Genomic DNA, 26,647 nt, shown 5'->3' on the forward strand with positions numbered 1-26,647 from the left:
AATGAAGGGAAAAAGATTTTATAAACTTACCTAATAACATAGGTCCTAAAAGGGATAATGTGCTGCATGACAGCAGGGATATGTAGCCATATTCTAATCTATAAAGAAACATAAATATGACATTAATCTATAAAGAATATGTGAAATACATGTCACTGTAATTAATTACAAACAAGAGCATTTAGTATTTTGCTGATGCTAAAACTACATACATTTTATATATTTTGAAAACAATAAACTAAGAAACAGGATTACACACATATTAGGTAAGTAACCTATATATATTTGTTACAGATATACATAAAATCATCCTAAAGACCATAACCTTTTTCTAGGGAGAATCACCTACCTACCCAAGTAATTTCATCTTACTACATGGTACTATATGCCTCTTTGTATGACAGCAACCTAAATACAATAGCACGAAGTTAGCTTTCTAGGGGTGCCTGGGTGGCTCAGGTCATGATGTCACAGTTTTTTTAGTTTGAGCCCTGCATCGGGCCCTGTGCTAACAGCTCAGAGCCTGAAGCCTGCTTCAGATTCTGTGTCTCCCTCTCCCTCTGTCCATCCCCTGCTTGCACTCTGTCCCTCTCTGTCTCTCAAAAATAAATAAACGTTAAAAAATTATTTTAATAAATAAATTAGCTTTCTAATAAACTATCTTAGCTTTTAACAGAAAATCCATCCTTCCTTCTTGTCAATATCCATCTATGGGAAATACATTTTAGTCGCACATAATGATTATAACATTTAAGCTCTTACTGTAGATACCCCAATCTAAGATATAATAAATTATAATTTATTTTCTTTTGTCTCCATGATATTCCAAACCATTTCTAAATATGCTTACCTTAGAACTTTATTCTAATAATGGTTCAAGTAGCATAAAAACAAAAATCCTAAGCAAATTATCTAACAACAAGCTATAATACTAAGCCTTAGCAAAGGCAAGGGACACAAATTAAAAACAAATTTGAAAATACAGAATATATGACTCCACTCTAATCAAAGACCATTATGTCAGTTCCATACTAAATGCTATACTGGTGGTAAAAGGTTAAAATTTTTCCATCTAGGGGCACCTGGGGGGCTCAGTCAGTTAAGCGTCTGACTCTTGATTTCAGCTCAGGTCATGAACTCATAGTTGTGAGATCAAGCCTGTATCAGTCTCCAAGTTCTGCACGGAGCCTGCTTAAGATTCTCTCTCTCCTGAAGAGAAATAAAAGCAAAAATGAACTACTGGGACCTCATCAAGATAAAAAGCTTCTGCACAGCAAAAGAACCAATCAACACAACTAAAAGGCAACTGATGGAATGGGAGAAGATGTTTATAAATAACATATCGGATAAAAGGTCAGTATCCAAAATTTATAAAGAACTAACCAAACTCAACACCCAAAAAACAAATAATCCAGTGAAAAAAATGGGCAGAAGACATGAATAGACAATTTTCCAAAGAAGACATCAAGATGGCAAACAGATACATGAAAAGATGCTCAACATCGCTCATCACCATGGAAATACAAATCAAAACCAGAAATGAGTTGCCACCTTACACAGGTCAGAATGGCTAAAATTAATAACTCAGGACACAACAGATGTTGGCGAGGAAGTGGAGAAGGGGTAACCTTACTGCACTGTTGGTGGGAATGCAAACTGGTGCAATCACTCTGGAAAGCAGTGTGGAGGTTCCTCAAAAAATTAATGATAGAACTACCCTACAACCCAGCAATTGCACTACTAGGAATTTAACCAAAGGATACAAAAATGCTGATTCGAAGGGGCACATGCACCTCAATGTTTACACAAGTGCTATCGACAATAGGCAATTATGGAAAGAGCCCAAATGCCCAATTAAGAAGATGTGGTATATATATAATGGAATACTACTCAGCAATGCAAAAAGAATGAAATCTTGCCATTTGCAACAATGTGGATGGAAATGGAGGGTATTATGCTAAGCAAAATAAGTCAAAGAAAGACAGATATTATCTCACCTATGTGGAATTTGAGAAACCTAACAGATGAACACAGGGGAAAGATGAAGCACTGAGTGTCAGATATAAGAGATGAATCACTGGGTTCTACTCCTGAAGCCAAGACTACACTGTATGTTAACTAACTTGAGAATTAAAATTAAAAAAAAAAAAAAAAAAAAAAAAAAAGATTCTCTCTCTCTCTCTCTCTCTCTCTCCCTCTTCCTCTGCCTGTCCCCTGCTTGTGCTCTCGTTCTCAAAAAAAATAATAATAATAATAAATAAAAATAAAAATTCCTTCTAAAACTAGGAGCAATCATGAATGTCTTTAATTCAAATTGACCTGAAGGTCCTGGATAGTACAAAAGTTAAGAAAGTAAATAAAAGTCCTAAGACTAAAACGGAAGAATTAAAACTAAGACTAACTTAACAAAATAGAAGAAAAACAAACAAAAAATTTGATTTACAATTGCACCAAAAACAATAAAATACCTAGGAATAAACTTAACCAAGGAGCTAAAAGACCTTTACTCTGAAAACTACAAAACACTGATGATGGGGCATCTGAGTGGCTCAGTCAGTTTAGCATCTGACTTTGCTCAGGTCACAATCTCACAGTTCATGGGTTCAAGCCCCACAGTGGGCTCTGTGCTGACAGCTCAGAGCCTGGAGACTGCTTCGGATTCAGTGTCTCCTTCTCTCTCTCTGTATGCTGTTCACGCTCTCTCTCTCTCACGAAACATTTTTTAGAAATTAAAAACAAAAAAAACCAATGACAAAAAAATTGAAATGACACAAATAAAAAGATATTCCATGCTCACAGGTAGGAAGAATGAATATTGTTGAAATGTTCATAGGCAATCCACAGATGCTGTTATACTAAAATAACAGCTACATTTTTCACAGAACAATAAATAATTCCAAAATTTGTATAGAACCACAAAAGACCCCAAATAGGCAAAGAAACCTTAAAAAAGAATAACAAAGCTAGAGGTGTCACAATCCCAGATATTAAAATACATTACAAAGTGTAGCAATCAAAACAGTATGACACTGGAACAAAAATACACACATAAATCAATGGAACAGAATTGAGAACCCAGAAAAATACCCACACTTATATGGTCAATTAATCCACAGCAAAAGAAGCAAAAACATACAATGAGGAAAAGTCCCTTCAATAAATGGTAATGGGGAAACTGACAGCTATATGCAAAAGAATGAAATTGGGCCACTTCCTTACACCATACACAAAAATAAATTCAAAATAGGTTAAAGACCTAAATGTGAGACCTGAAACCATAAAGCTCTGAAAAAGAAAACATAGGCAGTAATCTCCTGAACACTGTTCTCAGCAACATTTTTCTGGATATGTTTCCTCAGGCAAAAAAAAAAAAAAAAAAAAAACACGATAGGAAAAATAAACTGCTGTCATTATACGAAAATAAGAAGCTTCTACAAAGGGAAGGAAACAATTCACAAAACTAAAGTGCAACCTACTGAATGGAAGAAGACATTTGTATATGATATACCTGATAAAGGGTTAAAGTCCAAAATATCTAAATAGCTCATACAACACAAAAAATAATCTGATTAAAAATGGGCAAAGGGGGCACCTGGGTGGCTCAGTCAGTTGAGTGTCCAACTTTGGCTCAGGTCATGATCTAATGGTTCATGAGTTTGAGCCCCATGTCGGACTCTATGCTGACAATTCAGAGCCTGGAGCCTGCTTTGGATTCTGTGACTCCTTCTCTCTCTGCCCCTAGCCCACTCACTCTTTCTCTCTCAAAAATAAAATCTAAATTAAAAAAAAAATTTTTTTTAAATGGGCAAAGGATCCGAACAGGCATTTCTCCAAAGAAGACCTACAGATGGCCAATAGCCACACGAAAAGATGCTCAACATCACTACTCGTCAGGGAAATGCAAATCAAAACCACGATGAGTTATCACCTTATACTTGTCAAAACAGCTAGAATCAAAAAGATAAGAAATAACATTTGTGACAATGCGGAAAAAGATGAAACGTCATGCATTGTTGGTGGGAATGTAAATTGGTGCAGCCACCATGGAAAACAGTATAGAGGTTCCTCAAAGAATTAATTATACACACATATACATGTACATACCATGAAATATTACTCAGCAACAAAAAATAATGAGATCTTCCCACAAATAACATGAATGGACCTAGAACATTTTATGCTAAATGATAGAAGACAGAAAAATAAAAATATCTTATGATTTCACTTACATGTGAAATCTAAATATCAAAGTAAACCAACTAACAAAAACCAGGAACAGACCCATAAATACAGAGAAATGATGGTTACCAGAGGGGAGAGTGTGGGAGGGTGGGCAAAATGGGGTAAGAGGAGTGGTATATACAGGCTTCCACTTACAGAATGAGTAAGTCACAAGGATAAAAGGAACAGCATAGGGAATATAGTCAATGATATTATATGGCATTGTACGGCGACAGATGGTAGCTATACTTGTGGTGAGCATAGCGTAATATATGGACTTGTCAAATCACTATACTGTACACCTAAAAACTAATGTTATGTTGTATGTCAATTATAGTTCAATTAAAAATAATATTATTACTCTGAGATAATATGATTATGTGAACAGAACAATCCAAAACAACTTTCAGTAAGTGTTTTTAGAATTAAATGGTTTGTCAAGAATGCTGCATAGAAAGTTAATACAAGTAATTAATATACACACATACATACATGTACATACACAACCCATATTATATATAAGCATATGTCAAGAATGCTGCATAGAAAGTTAATACAAGTAATTAATATACACACATACATACATGTACATACACAACCCATATTATATATAAGCATATGTTTTCTGAATTACCAGGAACAAATACTAAATAAAGTTTTCAAAAATATTCTCCTTAAACAAGTATCAAAAAAATTTATGTCTACAAAAAAATCTAATAAAGACATGTAACACCTTGGAGAAGTCTGGGAAGATGATGGGAGTAGGAGGACTCTAAGATCATACAGCCTCACAGATACAACTAGATAACACAGCATATATAACCCAGAAAACAACCAAACACTGGGAGAACAAACTCCACAACTCAAGGTAGGGAAGAGACCAGGAAGGGCAAAGACATGGTCTTCGAGCTAACCATACTGGGGAAGGAGTCAGCACAGAGAAGGACAAAAAACTTTCACACATTTGCCTCTGAAAGGAAGAGAGGCTGAATTTTGGGGGTTCTTAAAACCAGGGTAACTTAATGCCTGGAATTTTAAAACTCAATGGGCTCAGCTAAAGGAGAGCCCAAATGGCATCAGGAAGTAAAGTCCCCACCCTTAAAGAGACAGCACAACAAATAGCCCTGCAGATACAGCACAAAACTAGAAATTTGAAAGACACTGGAAACAGACAGGAGTGGGAGTGATCTGCTCATCTTGGAGCATGGCCAGAGAGACAGTCACCACAAGGAGACCCCTCCAGGAACAGAGGAGCTGGCAAGCACCATTTCCCTCCCCCCACCACCCAGCATACAGGCAGCTGCAGAAACCTGAAACGGGGCCAACAATCATTACCTAACTTACTTGCACCAAGCTGCCTACCACCACCCCACACCCCACATGTTGCTAGACCCACCCCTCCCCATCACATTCCCTTAGTCCCAGTGCTGTAGGCCTCTACCCCAACATACCAGTGCATGTATCTGGCCAACACATCTCCCAATCAGCTGCCCGTTTTGCAGAACCTCAGTTCAAGAGGTGGCTGCAGGGGCAAATGTCATTTCCCACACTTTATTAAAATGTGCCCAGCCCCTATTGAGGACCAAACATCACCACAATACACAAAGACAGCATCTGCAGATAACTGTACTGAAGGAAAAAGAGACCAAGACACAATAGGAGAGCAGATGCAACACATATAGGACACACACCTAAAAGGACCAGGCTCTGGAGAATAGGGGACTCTGAACTGCACAGCACTGTAAAGCACTACAAGACCTCTTCTTCATAAGGCTGTTATCACGAAGAGCAAGAGAAAGAACTGACATTGATAACACAGAAAAACAGATACAAGAGATGAGACAAAATGAAGAGACAGAAATATCTCCCAAATGTAATAACAGGACCAAACCACAGAAAGACCAAAGTGAAACAGACTTAAGAAATATGCCTGATACAGAATTTAAAGTAATGATCATAAAGATACTCACTGGACTTGAGAAAAGAGTGGAGGATATCAGTGAGATCCTTAACACAGAGATAAAAAAGAACCAATCAAGAGATCAAGATTAAATTACATTAAATTAAAAATACATTTGATGGAATAAACAGCAGGCTAGAGGAAGCAGAGGAATGAATTAATGACCTGGAAGACAGTAATGGGAAGTAACTAAGCTGAGCAAAAAAGAGGAAAGAAAATTATGAAAACTAAATAGACTTAGGGAACGCAGTGACTCCATTAAGTGTTAACAGCATTTGAATTATAGGGATCTCAGAAGAATAAAAAGCAATGGGAGGGGCAGAAAACTCATTTAAAAAATAATAAGTGCAAAATTCCCTAATCTGGGGAAGGAAACAGATATCCAAATCCAAGAGGCACAAATTCCCCCCAAAATTCAACCTAAAGATGTCCACACCAAGACACATATTAATTAAAATGGCAGAAAGTAGCAATAAAGAAAAAATGTTTAAACTAGCAAAAGACAGTTACATACAAGGGAAACGCATAAGGTTATCACCAGATTTTTCAGGAGAAACTTTGTAGACAGGAAAGGAGTGACATGATATATTCAAAGTGCTCTGCTATTCAGAATAGGAGAGATAGTTTCTCTAAGAAAAAGTAAAGGGTTTTATGACCATTAAACCAGATCTACAAGAAAGGGGGCTCTTGGAGTAACAAGGAAAGACTGTGAGAAGATGAAAAGTAAAAACAAAAACAAACAAACACAAAAGCAATAAAAATAAGTATTTCCATAAAAACTGGTCAAGGGATTCATAAAATAAAAGGATGGAAAATATTACATGATACACCTAAAACGTTGAGAGAAGAAGAGTAAAAATGGATTTAAACTTAAGCAGAAACTAATAGAATAACGTATGTTAACTAGACTGGGAACCTAAAATTGAAAAAAGTAATAATAATAAAACCATTAAAAAAATAAACTTGGGGCACCTGGTGGCTCAGTTAAGTGTCTGACTCTTGATTTCAGCTCAGGTCATGATCTCACAGTTGTGAGATCAAGCCCTGTGTCAGGCTCCACACTGGGTGTGGAGCTTGCTTAAGATTCTCTCTCTCCCTCTCCCTCTGCCCCACCCCTACTTGCACATGTGCACACTGTCTCTCTAAAAAAATAAATTTAAGTGACCATTAATTTATAGATTGCTATACACAGATGTTACATACAAACTTAATGGGAACCACAAATCAAAAACCAGTAGTAAATATGTAAACAATAAAGTAAAAGGAATCCAGGTATATCACTAAAGCCAACAAACCAGAAAAGAGCACAAGGGAAGAAAGGATCAGAAAAAATCTAGAGAGGGGTGTCTGGGTGGCTCAGATGGTTAAGTGTCCAACTTCAGCTCGGGTCATAATTTCATCGTTCGCAGGTTCAAGCCCTGCGTCAGGCTCTGTGCTGACAGCTCAGAGCCTGGAGCCTGTTTCAGATTCTGTCTCCTTCTCCTCTGCACCTCCCCACCGCCATGTACTCTGTCTCTCTCTCAAAAGTAAAGAAAAAAAATTTTTAGAAAGAAATAATCTACAGAAACCACAAAACAAGTAACAAAATGGCAATAAATACATACCTATCAATAATTACTTTGGTTTTTTTTGTTTTTTGTTTTTTGTTTTTAGCAGGGAAACCAAGTTTTATTCCTCACACCTGGACTGTCATTAGTGAACCCCTATGGAGAGTCTCAAGAGTATGAAGAATGTCATAAATTAGTGCAGGTGACCTGTATGCAAAATGGACAGAGGTGTGGAATTACTATAAAAAGAATATTTATCTAATAATTTAGATGTCTTGTTTGAGAATATGTTGGTACATATATATAGATAAATTAGCCAAACCTGAAAGCTTCAGTTCAGCTAATCATTAATTACTTTGAATGTAAATGGATTAAACACTCCAATCAAAAGACCAAACTGATGAAACAGACCAAAAAAATAAAAGACCCATCTATATACAGACTATAAGAGATTCATTTCACACTGAAAGACACCTGGAGATTAAAAGTGAGAGGATGGAGAAACACTTATCATGCAAATGGATGTCAAAAGAAAGCTGAGGTAGAATACTCAGCAAAATAAGACTTTAAAACAAAGACTATAATGAGAGACCAAGACACTATATAATAATAAGGGGGACAATTCAACAAGAGGATATAACAATTGTAAATATTTATGCACCCAACCTGAAAGCACCCAAATACATAAAACAGTTAATAACAAAGGAAACAACTGACAGTAATAGTAGTAGGGGACTTTGACAACCCCTTACTTACATCAATAAACAGATCATCCAAAATAAACAAGCAAACAGTGGCAATGAATGACAAACTGGACATGGACTTAATAGACAAATTCAGAACATTCCACCCTAATACAGAATGAACACTATTTATAAGGGCACATGGAACATTCTCCAAAACAGATCACACATTAGGCCAAAAAAAATCTCAACAAATTCAAAACAATCAAAGTCATACCATGCATCTTTTCTAACAACAATGCTATGAAAACAGAAATCAACCACAAGAAAAAATCTGCAAAGATCACAAATAGAAGGAGTTTAAATAACACGCTACTAAATAACAGGTAAACCAAAAAATAACAAAAGAGATCATAAATTACACAGAAACAAATGAAAATGAAAACACAACAAAATCTTGAAGATGCAGCAAAAGTGGTTCTATGAGGGAAGTATAGAAGGGCAGCCGGCTGGCTCAGTTGGTGGAGCATGCGACTGCTGAGCTCTGGGTTGTGCATTCAAACCCCACGTTGGGTATAGAGATTACTTAAAAACAAAATATTTTAAAATAAAATAAAGTAAGAAGAAAGTATATAACAATACAGGCCTACCTCAAGAAGAATGACTAATCTCAAACAACCTAACTTTACACCTAAAGAAACTAGAAAAACAGACAAAACTTAAACCCAGCCAAAAAAAAAGGAAATAATAAAGATCAGAGCAGAAATAAAGGATACACAAATTTAAAAAAGCAATAGAACAGATCAATGAAATGAAACCAGGAGCTTGTTCCTAGAGAAGATCAACAAAATTAATAAACCCCTAGGGAGACTCATAAAAAAAAGAGAAAACTCAAAGAAACAAAATCACTAATAAAAGAAGAGAAATAACAATGTTACAGAAATACAAACAACTGTATTTGTACAGTTTGTATAAAACTAAAGAAGGAATAAACAGAAAATTTTAAAAGACCATATACCAACAATGAAGTGAATGAGTAATCAAAAAACTCCCCAAAATCAAAAGTCCATGACCAGATGGCTTCACAAATGAATTCTATGAAACATTTAAATAAGAGTTAATACCTATTCTTCTGGAACTATTCCAAAAAATACAAGCGGGAGGAAAATCTCCAAACACATTCTATGACACCAATATCACCCTGATACCAAAACCAGACAAAGACACTACCAAAAAAAAGAGAATTATAGGCCAATCTCCCTCATGAATATAGATGCAAAAGTCCTCAAAATTATTGTCAAACCAAATAAATAATACAATAAAAAAATCATACACTGCAATCAAGTGTGATTTATTTCCAGGATGCAAGATGGTTCAATACTCACAAATCGATCAATCTGACACATGAAATCAATCAATGAGAAAGGATAAAAAACATATCATTGTTAAATGGTTTCTCTGCTTCTATTGAAAATTACAACATCCATTCACAATAAAAAAACTACAACAAAGCAAGTCTAGAGGGAATATATTATCAACATAATAAAGGTCTTATATGAAAAACTCAGAGCCAGGGCACCTGGGTGGCTCAGTTGGCTGAGCATCCGACATCAGCCCAGGTCATGATCTCACAGTTTGTGAGTTGGAGCCCCGCATCGGGCTTGCTGCTGTTAGTGCAGAGCCCACTTCAGATCTTCCGTTCCCCCCTCTCTCCTTCTCTGTCCTTTCCCCAGTCCTGCTTGTGCTCTTACTCTCAAAAATAAATAAAACATTTAAAAGAAATTAAACAAACAAGCCCAGAGCCAGCATCAGACTCAGTGGTGAAAAACTGAGAATTTTTCCCCTAAGGTCAGAAACAAGACAGGATGTCCATTTTCACTACGTTCATTCAACATAGTAGTAGAAATCCTAGCAACCAAGAGTGCTTGAGTGGCTCAGTCGGTTAAGCGTCCAACTCTTGATTTCGGCTCAGGTCACGATTTCAAGGTTCTTGAGTCCAGCATCAGGCTCTGTGCTAACAGCATGGAGCTGGCCCGAGATTCTCTCTCTCCCCTCTCTTTCCCCCGTTTCCCTGCTCACACACACACTCTCTCTCTCTCAAACTAAACAAACATTAAAAAAGGAAGGGAGGGAGGAAGAGAAAGAAAGAAAGAAAGAAAGAAAGAAAGAAAGAAAGAAAGAAAGAAAGAAAGGCAGAAAGAAAAAGAAAGAAATCCTAGTAATCAGAGAAGAAAAAGAAAGGTACCCAAATTGGTTAAGGAAGAAGTAAAATTCTATTTGCAGATGACATGATACTACATATACAGAACCCTAAAGGCTCCACAAAAAGGTAACAGAACTGAACAAGAGTTCAATAAAATTGCAAGATACAAAATCAATGTATAGAAACTGACTAAATTTATGTACACTAATAATGAAGCAGCAGAAAGAAAAATTAAGAGAAACAATCCCATCTACAGCTGCACCAAAATTAATAAAATACACCTAGGAATAAACTTAACCTGAAGTGAAAGACCTATACTCCAAAATCTATAAAGCATGGATAAATTCAAGTTAACACAAAATAATGGAAAGACATTCCATGCTCATGGATTCATACTGCCCAAAGAAATCTACACATTTAATACAATTACTATCAAAACACCAATGGCATTTTTCACAGAACTAGAACAATTCCAAAATTTGTATGCACCCACAAAAAACCTCGAATAGCCAAAGCAATCTTGAAAAAGAAAGACAAATCTGGAATTATCACAATTCCAGACTTCAAGTTGTATTACAAAGCAGTAGTAATCAAAACAATACAGTACTGGCACAAAAAGAGACCCACAAATCAATGGAATTGGATAGAAAGCCTAGAAATGAACCCACGATTATAGGGTCAATTAATCTTTGACGAACGAGGAATGAAGATACATTGGGAAAAAAACAGCTCTTCAACAAATGGTGTTGCAAAAACTGGGTAGCTACATGCAAAGGAATGAAACCGGACCACTTTCTTACATCATAAACAAAAATAAACCAGAAAAGGATTAAGGACCTAAATGTGATATCTGAAACCATAAAAATCCTATAAAAGACCACAGGCAGTAATTTCTCAGACATCGGCCATAGCAAAATTTTCCTAGATAGGTCTCCTGAGTCAAAGGAAACCAAAGCAAAAATAAACTATTACAACTTCATCAAACTTCTTTGCTGTACAGCAAAGAAACAATCAACAGAACTAAAAAAGGCAAACTTACTGAATGGGAAAAGATACCTGCAAATGACATATCTGATAAAGAGTTAATATCCAGGGGCACCTGGGTGGCTCAGTGGGTTAAGCATTTCAGCTCAGGTCATGATCTCAAGGTTCGTGGGTTCGAGCCCCACATCAGGCTCTGTGCTGACAGGTCAGAGCCTGAAGCCTGCTTTAGATTCTGTGTCTCCCTCTCTCTCTGCCCCTCCTCTGGTCTGTCTCTGTCTCTGTCTCTCTCAAAAATAAACATTAAAAAAAATTAAATTAAAAAGAGTTAATATCCAAAATATGTAAAGAACTTATAGGGGCGCCTGGGAGGCTTAGTCAGTTAAGCATCCATCTTTGGCTCAGGTCATGATCTTTCAGTTCCCAAGTTCAAACTCTGCATTGGGCTCTATGCTGACAGCTCAGAGCTGCAGCCTGCTTCGTGTTCTGTGTCTCCCTCTCTTTCTCTGCTCCTCCCCCACTTGCGCTCTGTCTCTCTCAAAAATAAAAAAACTTAAAAAAAAAAAGAACTTATACAACTCAACACATACATACTACTGGGACCTCATGAAGATAAAAAGCTTCTGCAATGCAAAGGAAACAATCAACAAAACTAAAAGGCAACCAACGGAATGGGAAAAGATATTTGCAAATGACCTATCAGACAAAGGGCTAGTATCCAAAATCTATAAAGAACTCACCAAACTCCACACCCAAAAAACAATCCAGTGAAAAAATAGGCAGAAAACATGAATAGACACTTCTCTAAAGAAGACATCCGGATGGCCAACAGGCACATGAAAAGATGCTCAACGTCACTCATCAGGGAGATTCAAATCAAAACCACAGAGATACCACCTCATGCCAGTCAGAGTGGCTAAAATGAATAAATCAGGAGACTACACATGCTGGCCAAGATGTGGAGAAACGGGAACCCTCTTGCACTGTTGGTGGGAATGCAAATTGGTGCAGCCGCTCTGGAAAACAGTGTGGAGGTTCCTCAAAAAATTAAAAACAGATCTACCCTAGGACCCAGCAATAGCGCTGCTAGGAATTTACCCAAGGGATACAGAAGTGCTGATGCGTAGGGGCACTTGTACCCTGATGTTTATAGCAGCACTTTCAACAACAGCCAAATTATGGAAAGAGCCTAAATGTCCATCAACTGATGAATGGATAAAGAAATTGTGGTTTTTATACACAATGGAATATTACTTGGCAATGAGAAAGAATGAAATATGGCCCTTTGTAGCAACGTGGATGGAAATGGAACATGTTATGCTAAGTGAAATAAGTCATACAGAGAAAGACAGATACCATGTTTTCACTCTTATGTGGATCCTGAGAAACTAAATAGAAGACCACGGGGGAGGGGAAATAAAAAAAAAAAGTTAGAGAGGGAGAGAGACAAAGCATAAGAGACTCTTAAAAACTGAGAATAAACTGAGGGTTGATGGGGGGTGGGAGGGAGGGGAGTGTGGTGCTGGGAATTGAGAAGGGCACCTATTGGGATGAGCACTGGGTGTTGTATGGAAACCACTCTGACAATAAATTTCATATTAACACACACACACACACACACACACACACACACACACACACACTTAAAAATGGGCAGAAGAGGGACGCCTGGGTGGTTTAGTTGGTTAAGCGTCTGATTCTGGGTTTCAGCTCAGGTCATCATCTCCTGGTCTGTGAGTTCAAGCCCCAGTTCATGAGTTCGAGCTCACATTGGGCTCAGTGCTAACAGCATGGAGCATGCTTGGGATTCTCTGTCTCCCTCTCTCTCTGTCCCTCCCCCCACCACACACGTGCATGTTCTCTCTCAAAATAAACTTAAAAAATAATAAAAAAAAAAATAAAAATTGTTTAAAAAAGGCACATTAATACCTCCACACATAAATACAAAAAATTATAATGAGAGAAATTTAAAACATGCAAATAAAAACACATTTACCATATTTACAGATAAGGAGACTCAATACTAAAGAGATGACAGTTCTCTCCGAATTGATGTATAGATTCATGGCAACCCAAAATGTTTATGTGCAGAGCTTAGGTGTTGATTCCAAATGGAAAGGTCCATGAGGAGACAAAACACTCTTTAAGAATGACAGGGTAAGGTAATGTAATGTACAGCATGGTGACTGTATTAACAATACTGTATTGCATACTTGAAAGTAAGAATAGTTCTTAAAAGTTCTCAGGACAAGAAAAAGAAAATTTGTTAACCATGAATGGTGTTGGATGTTAACTACTTATTGTAGCAAACATTTTGCAATATATACAAATATTATTACATTCTACACCTCAAACTAATATAATGCTATATGTCAATTACACCTAAAAAAAAAAAAAAAACGTAGAATAATGACAGGAAAGTAGAATTTGCTTTACTAGATAGCGAGACTTATTATAAAGCTCCAGAAATTAAGATGATGTGATTATGCAAAGAGACTAATGTAATATGCTAGAGATCCCAGACCCATAACACACCTAATTTATAACAAAAATTATACTGGGAAACAAAGAAGAAAGGACAGTCTTTGTTGAATTGCTAGAACCAGTGTTTGTCTATAAGAAAATTAATCTTGACCACCCACACCATACACAAAAATCAACTCCAATCGAGCTGTAATCAAAATGTGAAAGAAAAACAATACAACTTCCAGAATATCAGAAAATAACTTCATGACCTTAGGGTGAGAAAAGACTTTTTCATCCACAAATGAAAACACAACCCTAACAAAAAAGCTTTGATAAATTACAAACCATTAAGATTGAGGAATAATAGCTCTTAACAGACACAGGGGAATGAAAAGCAAACCATAGAGTGGAAGAAGATACTAGCAATATACGTATGTCAGACAAAGGATTTGCATACGAAACATAAGGAATCTTCACACATCTATAAGGAAAAGCAGACAATGTGATTTTTTAAAACAAGTAAACGACGTGAAAAAGTACTTCTCATAAAATAACCAAACGGTGAATATGCCTATGAAACAGTATTGAATTTCATTACAGGCACACATTGGAGATACTGCAGGTTCAGTTCTAGACCACCACAATAAAGCTAATGTCACAATAAAGCAAGTCAAACTAATTTTTTAGTTTTCCAGTACATATAAAACTTGTGTATATACTATACTGTAGTCTATTAAATGTGAAAAAATATACCTAAAAAAAATGTATAAACCTTAATTAAAATTCTTTGTTGTTAAAAAATACTAACCATCCTATGATGGTTAGTGATTTGTAATCGTTGATCACCATTACAAATATAAAAGTAATGAAAAAGTTTAAAATGTTGTAAGAATTACAAGAATGACATAAAGTAAACCACTTATTGGAAAAAAGGCATCAATAGATTTGCTCAACACAGGTTGCCACAAACCACCCCTTTGTAAAAATCTCAGTATCAAAAAAAAGAAGTTCAATAAAACAAAGTATCTCTGCTTCCACACTTACTGTGCTTCACAGTAACTGATATTTACAACACAGAATAATTATCTTCTTTACAAATGCAGAAAAATGTTATTAAGTCTTATAATACAGAAGAAAGTCAGGCACACTGTAGTAGCACCCTAAGCAAACAATCTTGTAACTAAAAGTCTAAAATGCCAAAAATTTCCCAGTACAAAATCACAGGCAAGGAAAGTAAAATTAACAAGACTTCTGTTCACAGAAGTAGTAAAGGTCTAAATTTACTTATTTAACTTAAATTAGTTACTTTATACAAATTCCATTTTTATTATAAGACCTTTTATAAAGGCTTCTGTACCCAATTTTTTTCAAAATATAACCCAGGAAAAAAATTCTTGTACATGCAAGCCACTCAAAACCTGTTTTTCTGGACATAAAACTCATGTTATTAAAGCCATTAATTCCCAAGATTAAAACCAATTCCAAACAATACTTACATTAGATACAACTGTAATAAATGCATGTGCTATAAGAAATGGCAAAGTTTCAGGAGTTCCATATTCAAAGCAATCCTTCATGAGAGAAAGGCCATTTTTCCCACAAAACAAACATACATAACGAAGCAAATGCAATGGTACTTCTACATCCTGAGGGGGAAAAAAAAATTTAAACTCATCAGGAATAATTTTCATTTTATTACCAATATGGAAAAGATACTGACCAAATATAAAAATAAACTCAAAGACCTATATGAATAAAAAACTGAATTTTCCATAAACCTGAGAATAAGAAAAACATAAACACTTACATTCATATCACAGAATGCCCCTAATATGTTGCTTTCTTGGGTTGATATATCCTGATTTAAAAAAACAAAAACAAAGTAAACACAATTAGGTCACCCTACAAGATAATAATCTCTGAAGAAAAAAATACAATTTCTGCATCAAATATACTCAAAAAAAGACAATATTCTATAGATTGAGTTTACACAACATGAAACAGGTTTTTGCAATTGTTTCTCATCATGAATAATGATATTCCTAACTGAAGCTTATATGGTTCAATTCTAATATGTATTTTAACTCTTGTGCAAAGAAATCTTTCTACACTATATACTATATATTGCCTTTTCAATAAAAAATGTCTCCATAAAGAATTGGGATAATTGTCACAAAAATAGATTATAACATTTTAAAACCACGTTAATTTTTACCTAAAAATTCCACAATGTGCTTTGTATACATATGATTTAAACTACTTGATAGCATATTCATTCACTGTTGGCGAGAATATGAACAGGTATGACCTTGTTGGAGGGCAATTTGGCAATATCTACCAACATTTAAAATGCACATTCTCTTTGACCCAGCAATTCATCTTCTGGTTATTTATCCTAACAACTAATAAAAGCAGTGCTAGAAAATGTTTAATGATGCTTCCCTGAAATTATTTATAATATCTCAAACTTAGAAACAACTTAAATATCCATCAACTGGATGGCTAAAGTGTGATATAACCATCTAGGGTCTTATACAGCTTTCAAAAATAAGGTGAAATGCCATGAGGGATCTTTTTGGGACGATGGAACTGTTGTAAAAATGCAATGAGGTAATGGTAACACAATTCTGTAAACTTACTAAAACATGTTTAAATTATATATTTTAAGCAATTGATTTTTATGGTAAGTTATTCCTTTAAAAAGCTAAGGTGGAGGGCGCCTGGGTGGCTCAGTCGGTTGGGCTTCCAACTTCGGCTCAGGTCATGATCTCATGGTCTGTGAGTTCGAGCCCCACGTAAGGCTCTGTGCTGACAGCTCAGAACCTGGAGCCTGCTTCGGATTCTGTGTCTCCCTCTCTCTCTGACCCTCCACCATTCATACTCTGTCTCTGTCTCAAAAATAAATAAACGTTAAAAAATTAAAAAAAAAAAAAAGCTAAGGTGGGTCCACATGTACAGGCATCGAAAGATACTGCCTTGTATTACATTTTTAAAACTTAGGATTTACGAACTTGATCTGATTTTCTTTACTTTTTATGTGTCTGGAAATAATCTGAATTAATTTCCTAACAATGGTTTTTCTGAGATGATAGAGAAAGGAGAGGTTCAAGGCTCTTTTAAGTCTATATTTTGTATATTCTGTATTTTTTAGTCACAATGAAAATCTTTCTATCAGAAAGTTTAATACTTTCATCTGAAAAACACTACCAAAGAAACCTGTCATTCATTGCTGTTACCTGCTTGCTTTATGTAAATTTCATTGCTGAAATGAAGTTCGAAAACAACTGATTGAGAGCATCACATAAAACTCTCAGAACATTTCCAACTAATCAAAAACTGTCCTAAGACAGGTCAAAACACCTGTCAAAGCGAGTATACTAAACTTAAATTTATTCCTGAGCTTCTACTAGCAGGGCCACAGGTAAAGCTTTAAATTATTCTCAACAAACCTTCTGTCTTCAACAAGTCCAGAATGTAAGAACACCTGTGGTATTAAAGATTCATGGGCCAGATCAACCATGCTGGAATATTAGACTGGAGTCAAGATTTCTGGTGCCTAACATGAACACAGCTAGAAAATGTCCTAACAGAATTCTATTCTGATGTGCAAAACGTCAGCTCTTGGACTTGGTTACCTCTATTTTCACTCCTCAAAAGAACTATTTTATCCTTTCTTGTTTCTACTCTTAATACATGAAGACATTATTCTAAGGTGTCTTTAAAATCTCATCTTTAGTAGTATATAGAGTTAACATAGACCTATAGGTAACAACATTATGAACAATACTAAGAAGGCTCCCTGAAATCCAAATCAACACCAATTTTGTTTCAAAGTTCTAATTTTAGGAGCCCCTGGGTGGCTTAGTCGGTTAAGTGTCCGACTTCAGCTGAGGTCACGATCTCATGGTCCATGGGTTCAAGCCCTGCATCGAGATCTGCAATGACAGTGCACAGCCTGCTTAGTATTCCTCTCTTTACCTCTCTCTCTGCCCCTCCCCAACTCACACTTTCTCTCTCAAAATAAATAAACTTAAAAAAAAAAAAGTTCCAATTTTTTTTTTTTAAATTTTTTTTTTTTTCAACGTTTTTAATTTATTTTTGGGACAGAGAGAGACAGAGCATGAACGGGGGAGGGGCAGAGAGAGAGGGAGACACAGAATCGGAAACAGGCTCCAGGCTCCGAGCCATCAGCCCAGAGCCTGACGCGGGGCTCGAACTCACGGACCGCGAGATCGTGACCTGGCTGAAGTCGGACGCTTAACCGACTGCGCCACCCAGGCGCCCCAAAAGTTCCAATTTTAAATTGATCCCTAAAAAGGCCTTAAGAAACCTATTAGTTTTTGTCTTTTTAGAAAATCTCTCATGTATTACATAAGATAAAGGCACTCTATTTCTAGAACTACAGAGAGGGACCTATTACTTTAAAAGAGAAAATAAAGAGAAATAAATGAGTAATCAGAAAGTAATTCCTTGGGGCGCTTGGGTGGCTCAGTCGGTTGAGCGGCCGACTTCGGCTCAGGTCATGATCTCACGGTCCATGAGTTCGAGCCCCGCGTCGGGCTCTGTGCTGACAGCTCAGAGCCTGGAGCCTGTTTCAGATTCTGTGTCTCCCTCTCTCTGACCCTCCCCGTTCATGCTCTGTCTCTGTCTCAAAAATAAATAAACGTTAAAAAAAATTAAAAAAAAAAAAAAGAAAGTAATTCCACATCTAATTAAACAAGGGGGAGCCTAGGTGGCTCGGTCAGGTAACCATCTGACACTTTACTTCGGCTCAGATCATGATATCACAGTTCATGGGACTGAGCCACAGGTCAGGCTCTGAGCCAACAGTAGGAAGCCTGCTTGGGAGTCTCTCTCACTCTATCCCTCCCTACCACAAATGCACTCTCTCAAAATAAACATTAAGAAAAATAAAAATTAAATTAAAAACAAACAAACAAACAAATGCTGCTCCATGACCAAACCACGAAAAACTGAAGGCCAGTGAATTAGGAATAGAATTTTTGCTTACAAAGAAGTCATCAGCGTATCAAATAATCTGCTGTTATGGAAAATTAAGACTACCAATTCTGGAGAGCATACAGTTTACCACCAATGACTAGACCTAATCAAACAAAGCCATACTCTCAAACAGTTCTGCAAAACAGAACACTCTGCTATGATGGAAATATTGTCTACGCTGTCCAATACACTAGCCACGAGCCCCATGTGACTGCTGAGCTTTTAAAATATGTGAAGGAGGGGCGCCTGGATGGCGCAGTCGGTTAAGCGTCCGACTTCAGCCAGGTCACGATCTCGCGGTCCGTGAGTTCGAGCCCCGCGTCAGGCTCTGGGCTGATGGCTCGGAGCCTGGAGCCTGTTTCCGATTCTGTGTCTCCCTCTCTCTCTGCCCCTCCCCCGTTCATGCTCTGTCTCTCTCTGTCCCAAAAATAAATAAAAAACGTTGAAAAAAAAAAATTAAAAAAAAAAAATAATAATAAAATATGTGAAGGAAGGAAGGAAGGAAAGAGAAAGAAAGAAAGAAAGAAAGAAAGAAAGAAAGGGTAAAAAGAAATATGGTTAGTGTGACTGAAGAACAAATTCAATTTATTTTAATTTTAGTTAACTTAAATAGCCAGATTTGTCTGTTCACTACCATATTGGGCAGTAGAGCTTTAAAGTAAAGAAGCTCAGGAGAGGATAGTGATAAAATGCAATCCAAGAAAGTCTCCATTGGCTTATAATTGCTTGCAAATGAACAAGCAGAGCTTCTATTCGCTTCTACAGAAGTAAGCCATCCACACAGATTGGTGACAAGGAAGATAATGAGTAGAAGACAAACAAGCTATTTGAGTTGTTTAGGATTGTTCCTTGAATGTGAGTACTGTAGATTATTCATCTTTGTATACACAATAAATAGTGCAGTTCCTAGAATAGATGGTCAATGTTTATTTTTTTAATAGTTTGAATAAGGTACATCTGTTTATCAAAATTAGAGACAAATCCAAGCATCTGAATTCTATAAATATAAAACAAAAAAAGTCATAAATCAGTATGGGATTTAGTTAGTGATGGTTGCACAACTGTAGAAATACACTACAACTTATTAAATTGTATACATTAAAAGGGTGAATTTAAAATACTTAATTTAATTTAATAAAGCATAAATTAAAAAGTCAGTGGAAAGCGGCAAGAGAAAACCCAACCAGATTCAGAAATCTGGAACATAGTGTATATATTTAAGTCTATCTAATCATATCTCACATATTTAACAAGGGTAGTGTTTCTCTTCTTTTCTCTACTTTTTATACTCATTTCACTTTCCTTAGGAAAAAAACTTAGAATACTAGGGCAACACCTCACAGAATTACACATAATGATTCAGAATTAAGAAAAGAATGCAACAGCTCCTTGTCCCCATCCCCAAAAAGTTTAACCTCAATTAAATATACCTATTTCTAATTACTACATCTTTTAAAATATTATCGACTTTGATAGGAAGAAAAGCAGGATATAGACAGGAAGGGATGGGGAGAAGGAGGGGCTCCAAGTTCCTATTTTATTCACTACTGGCAAGATAGCAATAGCTGCAGAGATTAGTCTGAAGTAATGTGAGAAGCAGTGTAGCAGGGTAAGACCTGAATTCTTTGTTTTTTGTTTTTTTAATTTTATTTTAGAGAGAGACAGCATGAGTGGGTGAGAAGAACAAAGAGAGAGAATTTTAAGTAGTCTCATGCTCAACACACAGCCAAACACAAGGCTCAATCTCACAACCGTGTGATGAGGACGACCTTAGCCGAAATCAAGACTCGGATGCTTAACTTGACTGAGCCACCCAGGCACCCCAGAATAAGACCTGAATCCCACAATTCTCAGCAATATACGTTGCAAACCTGACCAAAACTTTTAACCCGTGTAAGCCAATTCCCTTTATATAAAATCAGGTTGTTGATAGTTTTCTAAAGTCATAGCTATCTAAATATTAACACATGAGTACTGAATCATCTTCTGAAAAGTCCTAGCCAATTTGTGCTTCTTTAGAAAAGTCAAAATCAAGATCAAATTAAAATCAAAGTTAAATATGACTGCTACCACATAGAACCACATGGCCACTAGGACAGAAACCATACGTTTTTCAAGAATTTGTAATAAAACATTACTAACATATCAGAAACCTGGGAAACAGCTATATTATGAACAGAATATTACAGAAGCACACAAATTCTGTATAAGGAGATGACAATTCTGTGTAGCACTGTATTACACTGTATTATATCTAAGGTTTTTTTTTTTTTTAATTAGAATTTTACCTCAAAGACCTCATGAAATTATTGCTTTCAACCAAAGAGTCACATGGAATGACTGATCCTCAAGAACAGTAATAATGAGGCACTTTATTTCAAACGGGAAAGTAGGGGAGTGGGACTATGCTTATATTTGGAGATTTTTTTTCCCAATAACATTAAAAAATGATAAACTGGTGAGCAAACTGATTTGAGGAAGAAAATAGCAGATTTAGTATTACCTTAGTTCTGTTAAAAATTTTTAACTGGAGAAATTTAATTTTATTAAATTATTTAATCAAAAATTAAATTTAACTAAGTTAAATTTATTAAAATTTAATTTAAAGATTAAATTTAAATTAATTATATTGTAATAAGCATAATTAAATTAATTTAAAATAAAAATTTATTAAATTTTTTTAAATAAAAAGGATGCTGAGCTGACATTTTTTAGGATGTTTACTAAATGATTCATTAAAAGGTTTCTATATGGAAAGATAACAAAGAATTCTAGAAAGTAGAGCACAATGTTTTAAAACATTTTTATGGAAAATTTCAATAGGGGAAATACGCACCTCCTAGGCTGTTTTTAAATAGTCTCAATTCAATGTGAAAACATTTTCAGTAAGGAACTACTTTTTTCCAGATGAAGAAAGAAGTTTAGAGAAGTCAATATGAAGATTACAGAATAAGCCAGAGAAAATAGGCAGACTTTTTTAAAAAGCATGTGGTAGATCTGTTAAAGTTTAAAATGAGGTATTTTATCCAGAGATGGAGTCTACTTCATACCCCCCTGAATCTGAACTGCCCTCATTAAGTGCTTCAACAGAATGTGGTAGAATTTATACTGTTTCAGAGGCTGGACCTTAAGAGGCCTTATATACAAGCTTACACATTTGTCTTCCTGGAGAAATTCTAAGATCACCACGTAAAGAAGCCAATCAACTCTAGTGGAGAATGAGAGGCCATGTGGAGAAAACCCAAGGAGCCCTAGACAACATCCAGCACCAACTGTCAGACATGTGAGTGAAACCATGTTGGACCTTTAAACTCTTCCATCTCTCAAAGTAAATATACAACTGCCTAAGTGAGGCCACATAAAACCAATAGAATTGCCCAGCCAACTCAGACAAGCATGAGAAATAACAGATCTGTTTTTTTATGCCACTTACATAACACATTATCATATTAACTGTCTCAATTCCCACCATGTGTATAAAGTAATGCTATCATCTAAATAAACCTAAGGTGGGTTTCTAAACTCTTTGAAAGGCTTATAAAAGTATCACTAATGCAGTATGTCAAGCATCTTGACTTATTATAAAAGAAAGTACTATCATTTAGAACAGGCAGTTAAAGGGGCACCTCAGCGACTCAGCCAGTTAAGTGTCCAACTTCAGCTCAGGTCATGATCTCAAAGTTCGTGGGTTCGAGCCCCGCGTCGGGCTCTGTGCTGACAGCTCACAGCCTGGAGCCTGCTTCAGATTCTCTCCCTCTCTCTGACCCTCCCCCACTCACTCTTGTCTCTCTCTCTCAAAAATAAATAAACATTAAAAAAAAAAAACAACTTTGTAGTTAAGGATACTTTGTTTTCTTAATGTGAGAAATTCCAAATACTGTTACCAATGTTTCTAAGAATAAAATTCAAAATTCCACCTGCTTCTTTTTCCTCAATTATTACTTTCTGAAAGTATCATACTACAGCATAAGTGTACATCAGCAAAATGTTTTATATCACTGACAGTTTAATTCTTATGAGTTCAATCTGTGACTCTTTCCTTAATAGGACTATGTTAAGCAAATGTTTAACCCAAGTTGCTACTAAAATGGTTTAGATAAACTGGAATACTTTTTCCTAACAGTAGTTATTTTTATAAATTTTTCTGTCAATAATAACTCTGTCTTTATTCATGAAAAATTGACAACATAACTATAACTTAGTATTACTTAAAATTCACAAAATATTTTCACATACCTCTATAGTAGGATGAGTATTATGCTTGTACGCGGTATATAAAGGAAACTGAATTTGAAAAATTTTTGCCACACATAGTAAGAGTTTTTCCTTCTCATCTGTACTCCATAAACTAAAAGGATCACAACTCTTTGAAGATTCCTCCTCAGTCAGATTACAAATTCTTGTAGAGTTTGATTTTTTTTCTATTGATTTTTGTCTTTCTGTACTTCCTTCATTACACTCTCTTTCTATACTCAGTGGTTCTTCCACTTGATTACTCTCATCTTGCCACGTGGAATCTATGTTAATAGTAGTACAATGTTTACAAAGCTGGTCCCGGAGTACTTGAACTTGGGCAATCACTAAGTTAATAAGTGCACACACTACTTGGTTAAAAATCTCCAAATGCTTATATTCCTTGAAGCAGCATAGACATTGCCTATAAGAGAAAGAAAATTTTTCAATAAATTAATGCTTTCTAGAGAGACAATTGTATATTTCAAGTAATATAAAAATTACAAATCGGCAAATCCTAAAGTACCTCTTTTTTTTTTTTTTTTTTTAAGTTTTGGTCTCCTTTTTCCTGACAGGGTAGCACTACAGTCATTTATAAAGATAGCATCACACCAAAAACTGGTACTTCGGTTAGTAAAAAGTCACCAAATTAGGTTGACAGCTATAGTCTTCAGTGTTATCTAGATATTTATCTGCTTTTCCACATAAAGAACCATTTAAAAACAAGAATTGTGGCATCTATCTTTGCTTCTCTAAGCACTGAGTACTTCATATATGTTTAGTAAATATTAGGAAACTGGCTAAAATAAAAACCTTATTAGTAAAGCTGTTCTATTTTACATAAAGGGATTTGCAGCCAAGAAGTAAAAAAAAATGTATTTTAACATTACTAATTTGCTTGAAGGCTAACTTAGGAAGGGCATTCCTACCCTCTTTGGCTAATGAAAAGCATTTAGGAATAATATACACTCACACTCTTCAGCGTGTGTGGGTGTGTGTGTGTGTATACATAAATAAATACAGTAAGAGTAACTTATTACACACAAATCTAGTTAAGACATGTTCAGTTAGCATTAATGCCTGGCACACTGTGGATAATCAAAGAGTCTGGTAAATCAATAAATAAATGATCATCAAGTACCAGATTATAAGAATAATTCTTTCCAATGATGGATGACAACTGAAAAACCATTACTTACCTAGTTATATTATCAATTTAAATCATCTATACTGTAGTCCAAATAGAGCACCAACTCCCTTTATGACCATGTAGACATCATCTCATTTCTCCAAGTGTGGCAAATTTGAAGTATAGCCATAAACTCTTTAATATTCTTCCCTTTAAACAGTGAAGCCCACTTTTCCTCCCCTTGAATGTGGAACACACTTAATAACTAAAATCTATGTGGATGTGGCAAAAATGACTGTGTGACATCTGAAACTAGGTCATAAGTGACAGTGCCACTCAGCCTTGCTCTCTTTTCAATCACTTGCTCTGAGAGAAGCCAATTATATGATGTAAAATAGTCCAGGGGGCATCTGGGTGACTCAGTCGGTTAAGCATCGACTTCGGCTCAGGTCATGATCTCATGGTTCGTGAGTTCATGCCCCACATCTGGCTCTGTGCTGATGGCTCAGAGTCTAGAGCCTATTTCGGATTCTGTATCTCCCTCTCTTTCTGCCCCTCCCCTGCTCCTGCTCTCTGTCTCTCAAAAAATAAATAAATGTTAAAAAAAAATTTTTTTAAATAGTCCAGGAGCCCTTGGAGTGGTCCAGATGAGAAAAAAAAAAAAAACAAAAAAAACAACAGAGCTCACACGCTCACACTACTAATAAGCACCAGCTTGCCAACCAAGTAAGTGAGCCAACTTGGAAGCAGACCCTCCAGCCCCACATGAGGCCTGAGATGACCATAACCTGGCCAAAAACTCAACAGTACCTCATAAGAAATCCAAGCCACAAAGAACCAACAAAACCACTCCCAAATTCCACTCCCATAAAAACTCTAAAGATAATAAATGTTTATTGTTGTTTTAAGATACTACTTTTTGAGTAATTTGTTACACAGAAATAGATAAATAATACATCAGGCCTGTCTTCTCAGTTAGCAAAATGAAAGAGATTTTATCTCTAAGAACTCCTCCACCTTTAAAATTCTATATTATTACAATTTCCTCCGGAAAAAAAATTAACATATTACTGTTGGTATTTTTCTGACAAATAGCTTTTCTTTAGGTTCAGGAAAAATCAAGTTCAAAGTGAAGGATTATACACTGGAATATCTTTCTTTAGCAAGAAAAGAATCTTAGTTCCTTCCCAAAAAAGACCTTGAGGTCAGATTTAGATTAGGAAAGCCAAAGAAACAGTCAAATTTACTTTAAAAATTCAATGCCAAGGGGGTGCCTGTTTGGCTCAGTCGAAAGAGCATGCAATTCTTGTTCTCAGTGTCGTGAGTTCAAGCCTCATGTTGAGTGTAGAAATTAATTAAATAAAAACTTTAATTCATGAACATCTGGGTAGCTCAGTCAGTTGAGCGTCCAACTCTTAATTTTGGCTCAGTTCTTGATTCCAGGGTCGGGGGATCAAGCCCCACATCAGGCTCCCCCCTGAGCCTGTTTAAGATTCTCTCTTTCTCCCTTCCTCCCCTCCACCTCTCTCCCCTGCTCATACACGTGCATACGCTCACTCACTCTCTCAAATAAACAAAATTAAAAAAATAAAAAATAAAATTCATTGGCAGGAAATGGGCATCTAACTGACCAGGAAACTAATCTTAAAAAGACAAAACTTATGTATGAACAAAGAGCAAACTGCATCTAAGTTCTTACAGACCCAAAATATACAAATTCAAGAACTAAGAATCGAAGTGACAATAAACACATACACACATTTATCTTTAATTATTACATAACTTATACATTTTATTGTATGACACTCAATTCTGAAAAGTCTAGGCATTTTAATTCTCAACAGAGCATTTCTCTATATATCCCTACCCACAATGCAGGGGGCAGGGGGAAGAGAATGTGTGTTTTTTAAATAAAACATCACTTTCAGTTAAGCCCCAGCTTGATTTTACACTTAAGTTTATTTCTTCTCTGTTCTAAACCTCACTACAAATATACTGAAAGAAAAAAGACTTAACTCCATACGGTAAGAGATAATGGAAGAACAGTTAACAAATGGCAACAAATTTTGGATGACAGCAAAGGGAGTAATAGTAACTGAGAGCAGGAGAAATAAACTTGGAAGAGGCTATAGAAGGATTTATCAACAAAAATATCCACACCACAGAACACTGAAAAGGCTCAAGAACAAAGACCATCAGATACCTCTAAAGGCAGAGATGAAG

The 26,647-nt window shown here is 35.9% G+C and overlaps 1 protein-coding gene across 4 annotated transcripts in view; it reads right to left on the reverse strand.

Annotated features, from left to right (window-relative positions):
• USP34 (ubiquitin specific peptidase 34) overlaps positions 1 to 26,647 on the reverse strand; it is a 247,218-nt gene that overhangs the window by 168,587 nt on the left and 51,984 nt on the right. For all 4 annotated transcript variants that reach the window (XM_049650262.1, XM_049650258.1, XM_049650261.1 and 1 more), the window contains exons 3-6: positions 23,299 to 23,719; positions 15,869 to 15,919; positions 15,558 to 15,707; positions 31 to 98 (exon numbers count right to left, since the gene is read on the reverse strand). In XM_049650262.1, coding sequence (XP_049506219.1) covers positions 31 to 98; positions 15,558 to 15,707; positions 15,869 to 15,919; positions 23,299 to 23,719 — 690 coding nt within the window. The remainder of the gene's footprint in view (positions 1 to 30; positions 99 to 15,557; positions 15,708 to 15,868; positions 15,920 to 23,298; positions 23,720 to 26,647) is intronic.

This window comes from Panthera uncia (assembly GCF_023721935.1).
Source record: "Panthera uncia isolate 11264 chromosome A3 unlocalized genomic scaffold, Puncia_PCG_1.0 HiC_scaffold_11, whole genome shotgun sequence".
In the NCBI taxonomy this organism is placed as follows: domain Eukaryota; kingdom Metazoa; phylum Chordata; class Mammalia; order Carnivora; family Felidae; genus Panthera; species Panthera uncia.